The sequence below is a fragment of the Plecotus auritus genome (assembly GCF_963455305.1).
Source record: "Plecotus auritus genome assembly, chromosome: 12".
In the NCBI taxonomy this organism is placed as follows: domain Eukaryota; kingdom Metazoa; phylum Chordata; class Mammalia; order Chiroptera; family Vespertilionidae; genus Plecotus; species Plecotus auritus.
Window position 1 is genome coordinate 40,374,958 of NC_137778.1, and position 13,878 is coordinate 40,388,835.

A 13,878-nucleotide genomic window follows, 5' to 3' on the forward strand; every position below is an offset into this window, starting at 1 on the left:
TAGTTGCTTAAGAAAATTGCTTTTAGCCAATATGTGGGCTAACAGTTAATCTTATATCCAAAAATTAGTTTAAAAAATAACTTAAATTGTTATTAGAGTTTTCTTGAGAAAGATGCTCAAAGTAGATTTCATTTCATAGTGTACATAGGAAAGGTGAAGTTTTGGTGTTGTGTGTGTGTGTGTACATTTGTGTGTGTGTGTGTGTGTGTGTGTGTGTGTGTGTATAAGTGTGTGTCTTCCCTAAACTCCCTACAGCTCTCTCTAACCTGGTACCTACTAGCTCCTCTCCTTGTCTCATTCAGTTATCTGATAAATATTTACTGTGTATTAAGCATGGTCCATTTTACTCTTGTTAGCTTTGTAGAGCACTTGTGTTTGGAAGAACTAAAGGATGTCTCTGCATTATTCCTCTTGAAGCGATGGCATTAGTTGGCACAGAAGTCAGGAGAGCTCAGATCTGCCACGAAGTTAAAATCCTGGCAGGTGCTTACTTGTAGCCTCTGCTCTTTTCCGGGCACATCGCACAGATGCCTCTCCTGTCTCCTACAGGTACGCTGGGGCGATGGAGAGACTGCAGGCAGAGACCGAACTTATTAACAGGCTGAACAGCACTTACCTGGTGAGGCTCCGGACCAAAGAGTCGGGCGAATATGCAATTAGCATTAAGTAAGTAGGACAAACACTTTTACAGAAATAGGGCTCCGCTGCAGAACCGCGCAGACCCTCCGACATGTGGGGCCCTGCAGTGGAAAACCAGGGATCTGATTACAGCAGGAATAACGCTTCTATCCAGACAGGTCATTGCCACTCGGAAACAGCCCTTAGAAAAACACCGTGAATGGTAAAGGCTGCTAATTGGCATGTTAGCTCTCGTCATAACATTGTATTTGGGTGACTTGACGTGTGGATGTTTTTGGTAAATTCTAAGAGTATAAATGACTAGATCTTGTTTTATTTTGTTTTTCTATATTCTCCAGTGGGACTTACTAAACACATTGAGCATAATGATTGGTCAAATCTAATTTCCCTTCTCCCTTCAAAGATTGGTTGTATCTTCAACCGACCTAGTAAATATATTTGGTAAATTAGTTGTCACCACTGTATTGGCACAGGTATATATTTTGTCTTCTGAATTAATTCCTATAGCGTTATTAGGGCATGCCCTCTGGCCATTATTGATTTCTTCTGATTAAAACCACATTTATATTCATAAGTTATTCATTGCCCACAGGTACAATAATGAAGCAAAGCATATCAAGATTGTAACAAGAGATGGCTTATTTCACATTGCAGAAAATAGAAAATTTAAAAGTTTAATGGTAAGCATTGATTAGTTCATTTCAATCTGTGGGTCTTATTTTTCTCTTATTGGGAAGGTCAGTTTTAATTCTATAGTTTCATGGAAACTCTGCTCACTGAGAAGTTGTTTGAAGAGAATCATTTTGCAGCAGATCCTGAAAATTCTAATTTTGAGAATTCCAGTTGTTTTATAGTGCCCTCCCTGGCCATGGTTTTCATTGTAAAGCAAGTTTTAGACAGTATTTCAGAGTCTACACTCCTTATGAGTCAGAGTGATAGACAAATTCAAATATAGTGACCTTTCAGTTCTCGGTGTGACTTTTGCCTTGTGTTGGATGAAAACCAGCAAATGTTGAATATTCACCTCTGTCCTCCCCTTCCTTCCTCCACGTCTACCTCCTCATTCAGGTGAAGGAAGGTATTTTAAATTATAGCACAAAAAATCGTCATTGTAATCAGTGAAACAATTCTCACATTCAGGTTCATTTCATATAAAATGCAATATACTGTCACATAGAAACACTTTTTGTATTTTCTGCTATTTTTTAAAATATATTTTTATTGATTTCAGAGAGGAAGGGAGAGGGAGAGATAGAAATATCAAAGATGAAAGAGAACCATTGATTGGCTGCCTCCTGCACGCCCCCTATTAGAGATCGAGCCCACAACCCCAGCATGTGCCCTGACCGGGAATCAATCCGTGACCTCCAGGTTCATAGGTTGACACTCAATCACTTAGCCACGCCGGCTGGGCTGTTTTCTGCTATTTTAAATGATCTGTGTTCTCCTTTATGACCTTGCACAATTATACATGAACAAGGTACCATTTTTCCCATACAAGGATCTCATGGGAACTTTACATTTAAATTGAAATAGTATATATATGCAAAAGTTGCTTTACAAGAAAAAAGATTACTTAGTAAAATATACAATTTTAATTAATTTAATACAGTTACTTAATAAAATATTCAATTTAAATAATTACAACCTAATAATTGTATCAGCGGCTAAGACTATTATGTATATGCCATATAGACAATGCCTATACCTCACTATACTGAATATGCATTGCTGGTAGTAAGAGTTCATGTTGCCTTAAGAGTGGTCTCGGGTCTGTTTCTCGGGTTGAGGGCATTTCCTGAGATGATGACAATTTGGACCCAGGATGTGCGATGCGTGGGGAGTGGCCTCCCCGGCACGTTGAGTAGCATCAGGAAGGACCACCTTCTGATCGGGCCATCAATCCAGCGATCCAGGCTGCAGCCTTCCGGAAAACACCTCAAAACACTTCGCAGATGTTAACATCAGAGCTAGAGCGGAGAGTAAGAGAGCCTCCATGCAGGCAGCTAGCAGGCCTTCTCTAAAAACCTGGGCCGGCGCCACGGCGGGAACGGGGTTTCCCCGAAAGGGCAGCACCCCGAGTCAAAAGGAAAGTCAGAAACCTCTCTACATGGAAACCTCGCCATCCCCGTTCAAACGCGAAGACAGGCAGCCAGATCGCGTCCCAGGAAGTGGACTCTGCTCCAGGCCCCGGCACCCCTGTGGGCTGTGACTTGCGTCCTGTCGGCCCCCGCAGGCTGTGCGCAGAGAGGAGTGGCCTGAGGAGCACCCTCCCGCCCGAGGACCTGGGACGCACAGATGCCGAGTGATGGCCCAGCCCAGACATGACCAAAGTGTGCGGAGGGCGCGGGTATCTCCTCGCCCCTGCAGGGCACGCCAGCTCGAGTCTGCACCTGCACGGCTCCGGGGATGGGAACGAGGCTGCTCCACGTGTCGCAGTTACTAGCAGGCTTCAAACTGCTGTGGGGCCAACGATGAGTTCCAGCCCTGCCGACTCGGAAAGTAACAGCAACAGCAAAACCCCCATCAGAGGAGCCGAGCAGACTGGAGGGAAGGAAGAGTCACGGGAAAGGGTTGAGCAGTGTAGCTCTGTGCCACCCAGTTCTGCTCCAGAAAGTTCTTCAGCAGTTGCGGTCCGATGGGAAACGCCAGTGATACCGCAGAGACTGGGTTAGTGACAGAGGTCCTTGGCTGGAGAAAAGCAGCAGAGACCCAGGGCTCCAATAGTTTGCACAGAGAGCAGTGCCCTCTTCCGCAGCGATCTTCCGGAAAGGGGTTAAGAGTACCTGTCCCAGAGCTAACATGAGCAACCCTCGTCCGACAGGTGCAATGCCACTGCCAGAGACACATGGGTATGATTTCCTCCATATCCGGGATCTTCTGTAAGGCAGGCAGCACAGTCAGTGCAAGGGAGGGGATTAAGGATTAAAGCAAAACCACGCTGAAACTACAAAACATTAGCAAAGGATATACATTCGTACCACGGACGGAACTCTGTTTCGTTCCGTCAGTGACAGACGGCATCTATGACGGTGGTCCTGTAAGATTAAAATGGAGCTGAAGCCCGAGCTGGTTTGGCTCTGTGGTTAGGGCTTTGGCCCACGGACTGAAGGGTCTTGGGTTTGATTCCAGTCAAGGGCACATACCTCGGTTGTAGGCTTGACCCCCAGCCCTGGTTGGGGTGGGTGTGGGAGGCAACCGATCGATGTGCCTCTCTATCACATCGATGTCACTCTCCCCTTCTCTCTCTTTCTCTCCTCCCCCCCCCCCCCGGTTCACTCTAAAAATCCATAGAAAAGTCCTCCAGTGAGAATTAACAACAACAACAAAAAAATGGTGCTGAAAAATTCCTATCGCCTGGTGACACGGTAGGGTAACACCTGACCCCGTGTCTGTGGTGGTGCTGGTGTGCAGACCTACTGCGCTCCAGGCCTCTAAAACGCATGGGACACACGTAATACTCAATGAGGACAGTAAACAACTGTGTGACTAGTTTATGTATTGACTATACAATACATTTTTTTTTATATTGTTATTGACTTCAGACAGGAAGGGAGAGGGAGAGAGAGAAACATCATTGATGAGAGAGAACATTGATCTGCTGCCTCCTGCACGCCCCCCACTGGGGATTGAGCCTGCAACCCAGGCATGTGCCCTTGACTGGAATCGAACCTGGGACCCTTCAGTCCACAGGCCGATGCTCTATCCATTGAGCCAAACCGACTAGGGCTTGACTATACTTTTAAACATTATTTTAGAGCGTACTCTTTCAGCTTATAAAAAATAGTTGGCTGTAAAACAGTATCCCGGGTTACACCTTATCCATAGACTCTCTCTACGGCATCATTATCTCTTGTGCTTGATTCAGTCTCGTGTGATTTTTCTCATGGTGTCCCCTACACGTTAGCATGATGAAATCGCCTAAGGATGCCTTTCTGAGAACCATCCCCGTCATTACTCCTGACAGTAATTGTAAAAGGAATGAGAGATAAGGAGCTGATAAGTCTGAGGAAAACACTTTGGCCCGTTGAGCACCTGACTGTAAAAAATGACGATGAGATAGCTGAGCGTGTCTGGCGCTGCCCCGCTCTGGGCTACAGTTCTTGTTGCACACATTCGCATCGAGTCCTCACTGTGTGAAGCCGCCGTGTGTTTGCAGGATTCAGAAAGGACACCACTGTGTTCTAAAGATGCTTTCAAGTCAGCACATCCACCTGGTACCAAGAACCTCAGCACAGTACTGTCCTTGGACCCTGAAGTAAGAAATACTACGAGGACCCGAGATCAGGGGGGACGGCTCCTGCCAGGAACTGGCCCCTTGGGAAGGCGGGGGAGGCTAATAGGCACCATCACTCTGGCAATGTGGGGGCCTCTCTGACCCGGGACCACACAGCTTCATGGCGTTTCCTGTTATCCTGTTGGTGTCCAATAGCACAGTTCCCATATGAGTGGGGTCTGTGCTTTTGAGTTGTCTCTTCAGAATAGTTCACTATCCTCCCATCTTGGTGGCCAAGTTCTGTTCTCCTACTCCAGAAGCTGCTCAGGGCCTGGGATGAGATTTTAATCTGGACTAGGATGTAAAGCCCCGCCAGCCTCCAGGACCGGTGTTCAGTGAGCCCGTTCCCCAAAGAGAAGCTGGGCCTCCGGGGGCTGGGACCTCACTTGTTCCCCTTGGGCTTCCGTAACTCGGTGAATCAAGATTTTTGGTGTTTGTCTCCTCATTAAATTCAAATTCTAAATGAATCTCTGCCTCCAGATTACAAGGCATTAATTTTGTTCTAATTGTCGTGTGTGCCAGACCATCCAGGGCCAAATGCTGTTTATAAATCATCCCCAGTGCCTGTTGCCTGGGTAACCGGAGTGACGGCGCTCATTATTTCTGAGAGAGACTGGAGTTGCAGACGCCTCTGTGTGAGTGTGAGATAAGGGAAGCTTAGCCATTGCTTTTGTTTAGAGTCGTCTTATTTACTTGTAGTACCTGAAGGTCAATGACTGTAAGAAGGGGCGGATTAGCTGAAAGGCAGGAAGCAGAAAGGCGTCCATGGGCAAAGATCCAGGCGGCACTATTTAATTCTACCTGCTTAGGAACGTGTAGGAAGGCGCGCCCTCCTAAGACTGTAAAAATGGAGCTAGAATGTATCCCGTGCTTAGTGAAGTGATAAAGAAGCGTTTTGCAGCTTACTCATTCGCATAACTCTAGGGCTTGGAAAATCCATTTTTCTTCCCTAAAACGTGGAGGTGGGTAGGTATGAAATGATCCCCAAGTCCTTCTCAGTACGATCACTCGAGCCAACTTCACATAAACTAAATTCATACTAATCTATATATATAAAAGCCTAAGCGACCACTATGGCTGAATGACCGGTTGCGATGATGCGCACTGAGCAGGCAGGCAGGCAGGCAGGCGAGCAGTTAGGGGCCAGCCGTCCCAGGTTGCGAGAGGGATGTCCGACTGCCGGTTTAGGCCCGATCCCTAAACCGGCAGTTGGACATCTCCTGAGGGGTCCTGGGTTGCGAGAGGGTGCAGGCCGGATTGAGGGACCCCTCCTGGCGTGCCTCCCCCCTCCCCCCCCCGTGCACTGGGCCTCTATCCAGAATTTCATGCATTGGGCCTCTAGTTTATAATAAAATACATAAAATGTGTATTACCTGTAACCAAATCACATTGAAGTTCACAGTTACTGGCTTATTCCTTTCAGGTTTATTTTCGTATTTGTTACGTTTTACCCAGTTTAAATAAGGAGCCTAAAAGAACAGCCCTCTGGGGTCATTTGAGTCATCCTCATAGTATATGTGAGCACCGCTCTTTCAGAGCCCTGGCAGGATTTCCCCTTTTTATGTACAAAACTTACATAGTAATATCCATCTCTAGAATTTAATTCCAGACTTGGCCTTTGCAGACCATGTTAAAAATCACTGTAATGCAAATTCTGATCATTGAAACCATTTTGAGGATATAAATTTCTGTCTGATATTTTGTCTCTCTCCTCCTCCTCCTCCTCCTCCTTCTCCTCTTTCTTCTTGTCAGATTACAAATTCCTTTTCTTCATCAAGAATCCCTGTAATCTGGATCCAAGAAGAAATATATATATATATGTTTTTATTGATTTCGGAGAGAGGAAGGGAGAGGGAGAGAGGGAGAGAAACATCAACGATGAGAGAGAATCATTGATCGGTTGCCTCCTGCACACCCCACACAGGGATCACGCCCACAACCCAGGCATGTGCTCTGACCGGGTACTGAACCTTGACCTTCTGGTTCATAGGTCGGTGCTCAACCACTGAGCAACACCAACTGGGCAGATACATATATTTTTCAAGTTACAGATAGATTGTGTGTAAGAGCCTAGCATCTCAGGTCTACGCAAATAAAGTTCCTGGTCCATCACGGGCTCTTAGCAAGTGCTCCTTCCCCGTAGCCTCCCTTTGTGTGGGCTTACCTTTGCCAGGTACCGCTTCCTCATGCGTGATGCGGGTGGGAGCACAGCTCTGGAGGCAGACACCAGCTCTGTGACCTTGCACACGTGGGAGAAGCTCCTGGACTTGCGCACCCCTGGGGACAAGGCCCACCTCTCGTGTCTTGTGTGAAGATTGTGAGAAACTATGTAAGCGCCTGGTCGGGGCATGGTGGCAACTGTTATGATCCTCACATGTGCCTGGCACGTCATATACTCTTTACTATCCTCCGTGAAATTGGCTCTTATCCCCATTTTACAGATGTGAGAGTTGGAAAATCTCTGTTTGCTTTATCCAGTGCTCAGCCCGCCACGCTGCCTGTCGTCTGTGAGTGTGGTCTTTATCACCTCGTGTCTGTTCCCAGCCTGAAGGCTCTACTTAAAACAATCCGCTCGGCCGGCATGGCTCAGTGATTGAACGTTAACCTATGAACCAGGAGGTCAAGGTTCGATTCCCGGTCAGGGCACATGCCCGGGTTGCAGCTTGTCCACCAATGGAACGTGCAGGAGGCAGCTGATCTCTGATTCTCTCTCATTATTAATGTTTCTCTCTCTCCCTTCCTCTTTGAAATCAATAAAAATATATTAAAAAATAAAATAAAACAATCCTTTCCTCCTTCCTGGCTTTTGAAGTTGTACATGTTCTTCAATTTAAGCCAGGCTGTATCATGAACTCTTCTCTCATCCTCCAAAAAGGACTCACAAAAGGAAGTTCTCTGTCTCGCCTTCGGACTCCCATAATCCCTCACTTTCCTTCAAGGGCGAGAACCCCTGGAGGGCAGGGCCTTATCTCCATAATCTTTGTGACCCGGGAACTCGCCACTCAGTGATTTTCCACCACTCCTCGGAGTTAGGTCGTAAATGATTCATAGAGCATTGCGGATTCTCCTTTTCTTCTTCCGGGAGGTTTTTGGCCCGATTGATTTGTTTGGGGAACTTGGAACATAACCTACGGAATGGAGATACTGAGTTGACACCATTGTGATTGTTAGAAGCCACGGGTAGGTTCTACGCTGGTTTTCAGCGACTGCGCTGCAGTCGAAGCAACAAATAATTGCGTTAAAAGGGATGTTGCTTTTATTTTCGTTTCAGCTGTTTGTAAGAGATGTTATAGCTCCGGTAGTCATCGGATCATAATGTGCATGTTCCCATTATGAATTCTTTACTATGTAATTTCTGTCTAAAGTCGGGGGATTTGGATTTGTGTGGAATCCATGCAACCAGCATCTCATAAGAAATTTCCTGAACTTTTAGTGTGAAAGCAGATGGGAGGTGATTACCTTGGGCTGGGGTGGATTTCGGGCCAGTGCGGTATTAGAGAAGATTGGGAGGAGCCACGTCAGTGACCTGTGTAAGCGCCAGAGGCCGCGCAGAGTGGGAGATGGGCATCTGTGGACACTTCCTCGTCAGCCACACGCAGCGCCAAGCGGCACTGGTTCACCGTGGAGAAGTACATCGACGATCAAGTTTGCTCTTTGTGACGTTGGAAGGAAATGCAGGAAACTAGAAATTGCTCTATATTCAGCAGACAGCTGTTCCCTTTGTTTTTGTTGAGAAAAGCAAGTATCTCATAAATAGGAGCAATAATTACTGTTCTGAGATGGACGCTGAGTATGGTTTCTTTTCATGGAGTGTGGCCTCTCCTGCGTCTGACGGAAGACTCACAGGGTGCTCTCTATCCCTGGGTGACAATAGGGACAACTCCCATTACAAGGGGCCCGAGCAACCAAGACAACCGCTGGGCAGGTGTCCCGTACAGGCAGGGAGCTCTGTTACTTACTTCTCCAGAGGCTTATGGGAAACTGCACACCGAATGGCCCACCCTCATACATGCATCAGCATATGTGAAGGAGTCCATGCGTGTGAGAACTGGCCTGGCCTTACTAACGATGACCTTTTATTCTTTCTGCCCTCAGGAACTTGTGGAGTATTACAAGCATCACTCCCTGAAGGAAGGCTTCAGGAGCTTGGATACCACCCTCCAGTTTCCGTACAAGGAGCCGGAGCCCGCAGCCGGACAGAGGGGCAGCCGGGTGGGCAGCAGCTGTGAGTACTGCCCTCCACCGGGTGGGGGCACAAGGACGTCCAACTTCTTTCTTCCAAAGTTTGAGATATAAAGCAGTTCACATGCTAATGCCTTTAGCAAGGCGGGCGCGGGGGGGGGGGGGGGTGTTCCAGCTAAGCAATCAGACAGATCAACAGGTTTATTAAAATGTTTCCAGATACGGTTGTTCGTGCCAAGTTAAAAATCACGTTTGTATTCAGAGCTCCATAAAAAATGTAAAGGGTATGTTAATATGTAAGTTTTGTACTTTTCAATGACTTTTACATCAGCCAAACTTTTTTTTTAAATCCCTCAACAGGGGATATGTTTATTAATTTTTTTTTTTTTTTTAAGAGAGAGCGGAATGGGGAGAGAGCAAAACAGAGAGAGAGAGAGAAACATCCATCGGCTGCCTCCCATAAATGCCCAACCTGGAATCAAACTTGCAACCTGGGTAGGTGCCGTGACCAGGAATGGAACCTGTGACCCTTTAGTATACGGGATGGTGCTCCAACCAAGCGAGCCACATGGGCCAGGGCAGCCAACCTCTTTTTATTTGACACATGTCTGTGGTCACAGTGCCATTTGGGTAGCAGTATTTCAGCAAGGCGCATGCCCAGCTCTCTCATCTCCTGTGATCCTGTTTAAAGATTACTTCCGGGTCACGTTTCCTCTGTGGCCAGTACTGCTGAAAGCCCCTGTCTTTTGGATCAAGCACTGGTCATCAAAGATTAGCGCGCAGACTGGAAGCAGGTTCTGGTTGGATGTGAGCTCAGGACGGACACTTTGTCTTATCACCGCTTGATCATATGATCTTCCTGGAGGTAGACAGAGCTGGTAGAGAGACCGTGGTGATAAAAAATGTTGGGAGTAAAGCGTGATTCCATTCTCTTAGTTTGATATCTTTTTAAAAAAAAACATGAGGCTGTTTTGAAGGCTAACTGAATGCAGTTTTATTACTCCCAGAATGCTTAGCCTAAGCAAAACTGGAATTTCCAGAGGTATTTCAAAAAAGAATTTGCATCTGTGTAATAGAACTTCAACTCCCCCGACCCCCAAAAGCAGAACCTGAAGGAGAAATAGGTAACGTCAGGTTCTAACAGCGTCCGCAGAATGTCACACGCATCCCATAAGCAAACGTTGAAGGGATTGGTCACACGCAGTGATGGGCTTGGTGTTTATTTGAATAACTTAATAGCTATTCTCTTCGGAAGGCTTCCTGACAAATGGCCAGTCAGGGTAGGCACAGCACACTCAAGACTGAAACTTCACACACCTATTGGAAGTTATCTTTCTATTGTTTAGCCCAATGTTACCCAGGTATCTTAGATTCTCAGAGGTGGAGGAGTTTTATATCTTTCTATCGGGTGATCAGAGAGGAGGCCACTCATTAAGTGACCGGAAAGAAGCGAGTTAGTACTTCATTCAGTTGGAATGCACCATGGTCTACACTCCAAGACCATTTGATCGTTCCCATGTCACAGGATTATAACCTTCACGCAAATCTGTGACTCTGCCCCAGTGCTTTATTTATTTATTTATTTGAGGGTGTTTTTTTTTTTGTTTGTTTGATTTTTGTTAATCCTCACCCAAGGATATTTTTCCACTGATTTTTAGAGAGAGTGGAAGGGAGAGGGAGAGACGGAGAGAAACATCGATGTGAGAGAGACACATTGATTGGTTGCCTCCTGCACACACCCCGACCAGGGCCAGGGAACCTGCAACCGAGGTATGTGCCCTTGACCGGAATTGAACCCAAGACGGTCAGTGCGAGGGCGGATGCTCTGTCCTCGGAGCCCACCGGCTAGGGCTGCCCCGTGCTTTACTTACCTGACGCTGACGCTGACTCTGGCTGCAGCAGTGGCCGTGTGGGAGCTCTGCTGGCCTGCGGGTTGGCCCAGGTGTTAGGACGGAGTGTTCAGCGCGGCGCCCGCACGTGCTCACACCCAGGAGACGCCGGCCGCGACTCTCTCCACCTCTTCAGCTTTTACTGCTACTGCGAACTCCTCCTCTCACACAGAAACAGCTCCCCGTGTTTGTAAGAGTTGGGTAGAATTACTGACTTTAACTCACAGCAATTTACCGCTTTGCCTTTATGATTTTTAGATAGAGCTTGCTTATCCAAGTTCTGGCGAAGGGTAACCCTGAGTTAAAGCCCTGCCTCTGTGTGGGGGTGTAGCCCTTCGGGGCTGGCCCAGCAATGGCAGTGGGGGGGCTCTAGGTATCCCGTATGGGACGTGTGTGCGGGATGTGTGTTCTCACCTCTGCTCAGGAGCACCAAACAGTAGCTTTCACCAGGAAGGATTGCCGGGGACAGTGGGTGGGGCAGTGACCCAGGGCAAGGACACACCATTGCTTCCAAAAGGCCACAGAGCAGGCAAGCTGCAGCCGAGAGCCACCCTGTGGCGGGGAGGCTGGACAGAAGTTCCCGCCGCTGAGACGGGCTGCTGGTTCTCCTTCGGTTCGGCTGGAACAGGAAGGTCCCTGGCGTGTGGCCGAGGCTGCTCGCTTTCCGCACTGTCCAGGTTGGAATGCTCTTACCAACGAGATTTCCAACTCGTTTTCAAGTCAGTGAAATATGATGCGGTTATGACAGAAGTCCCTCATGCCAATGCAAAAAAAGAAAAAAAAACAAAACACAACCAGAAAACACCTTGTAAAAATACAGGGGTTAGAATTACACAGGAGGCCAGAGGGGCATCCAGCACTTCACGCTGGGAGCCCATTGTCCACAGGGCTATGCGACTTCATGGCACTGGAATGACTTGTGTTTCCGAGGGAGAAGGAGAGAGGAAGGAGGAGGCGAGAATGGGGGGGACTCAGGCAGACGGGGAGCCGTCTGCTTCCCTGGAGCCCGCAGTGCCTCCGCGGGAGACCCCCTGCCCGGTGCTGTGGGCCGGTGAGCTCGCCTTTCCGTCCCACAGCGGTCCCAGCAAACCCGCCCGAGGCCGCGGCCGTGCCCGAGGCTTGTGTGTTTGGAGGGCACCGGACTGCCTTTGCCTGTCTTGCTCCTCCGTGAGCACTTACGGCTGTTCAGGTCGGACCTTCGGCAAGTGACTTAGCCCGTCGGGCCTCGGCGCTCTCCTCCGAGGAGGGAGGGAAGCGATTAGAGATGTTATCACGCGCTTTTAAAGAGAGCGTCTGGTTGCTTTCTCCGCGCACATGCGAGGAGGAGGTGAAGAGGAATGTTAATGGACCAGTTACACCGGGAAGAGTTGTACCAGGAGCGATTTCATCACCACCAGCAGACCTCCGACATTTGGCCGAGTTCTGCGTTAATTGGACCACAGGGTAGAATTGGCTAATTAAAAAAAAATGTTGGTTATCGTTATTTAGATAATATCAAAGGATCTTCTCACAGGAACATATTAGTTGGAAAAGTTGGAAAAATACAAACCATTTAATCAAGTGATCAGAGTTAACATCAATAATGGGACAGACAGGTGTGATGCACCCCCGAATGTGAGTCCCCCAAAACACAGCCCCACCTCAGTGGTCTGTTTCCAAGAGCATCACCGGAGTCTAACCGTGAGGAAACACCAGACAAGGCCGAACGGAAGAGGCCCGTTATCCTGCAGTTAGGAAGTGCACACGGAAGCACTTAGAACAAAGGGGCATCGTGTCTGCCGTGTATCTAACATGGTTTAAAAACCACAAACACTGGGAGAGGAAGGTCTGCATAGCAAGGTCAGGACCGGAGACAGCAGCTGTTCAAGTGCTGTGTGTCCCTGACGTGTGAAAAAGCGTGGGGAGATGGGTGGGCTCGCAAACGAAATAGAGATTAGCACTGTCCTCTGATGTGGTGACAACTATTAGAGCCGTCCTTCAAGCACTGACCAAGGTGGCCTGGGGCGTTGGGACCAGACCAGTGACCGTGCAGGAAAAGGTGAAAGTCGGAGCCAGGGCTGGGCACGGCCGGTGCAAGGGAAGGACGCAGAGGAGCGGTGGCCGGAGCACAGGGGACGGCGACAGCAGCAGGGCAACGCTGGAGCCCTAAGTGGGGCCAGGCACTGAGGCCTGATGGGACTTGACTCTGGAAGCAGTGGGAAGCCTTGGAGGGACTGGAGCAAAGGAGAGACGTGGTCCCACTTAAGGTTTTCCAGGCTTCCTCTGGCTTCTCTGTTGAAATCAGGACCATGGGGAGAGGTAGAAAGATGGAGACCAGTTGCTACTGAGCAATCCAGTGACAGATGGTGCCAGCTTGGGTCACCGAGGGCCACTCAGGTGCTATATTTGGAAGGTGAGCCAGCAGGGCGTTCTCACACATCCCAGGTGAGCTAGAACAGCAAGAGACGGTTTGAGAAGGACTAAGGTTTTTGGCCTGAGTGACTGGAAGGTTGGAGGTTTCTTTTAAAAAATAGATATTTTTATTGATTTCAGAGAGGAAGGGAGAGGGGGAGAGAGAGAGAAACATCAATGATGAGAGAGAATCATTGATTGGCTGCCTCCTGCACACCCAACACTGGGGATCGAGCCTGCAACCCGGGCATGTGCCCTGAGCGGGAATCAAACCGTGACCTCCTGGTTCATAGGTCGATGCTCAGCCACTGAGCCACGCCGGCCAGGCAGGTTGGAGGGTTTTTCAGGGAGGGACTCAACTGGAGCCCAAAGGCTAGTCAGAGCATTCTCGATGCAGAACGAACAGTCTCCACTTCTCTCTCGTTTCCGTGTGCCTGTCTCTTCGCTGATTTGTAAGCTCCTGTGAGGTCAGACGCTGTCTTACTTGTCGTATCTCCTGTA

At 48.4% G+C, this 13,878-nt stretch overlaps 1 protein-coding gene across 3 annotated transcripts in view; it reads left to right on the top strand.

The window, feature by feature from the left end:
• Positions 1-13,878, top strand: part of VAV3 (vav guanine nucleotide exchange factor 3) — a 178,032-nt gene that overhangs the window by 152,002 nt on the left and 12,152 nt on the right. For all 3 annotated transcript variants that reach the window (XM_080648159.1, XM_080648160.1, XM_080648161.1), the window contains exons 23-25: positions 550-666; positions 1,232-1,319; positions 9,011-9,140. In XM_080648159.1, the coding sequence (XP_080504285.1) occupies positions 550-666; positions 1,232-1,319; positions 9,011-9,140 (335 nt within the window). The remainder of the gene's footprint in view (positions 1-549; positions 667-1,231; positions 1,320-9,010; positions 9,141-13,878) is intronic.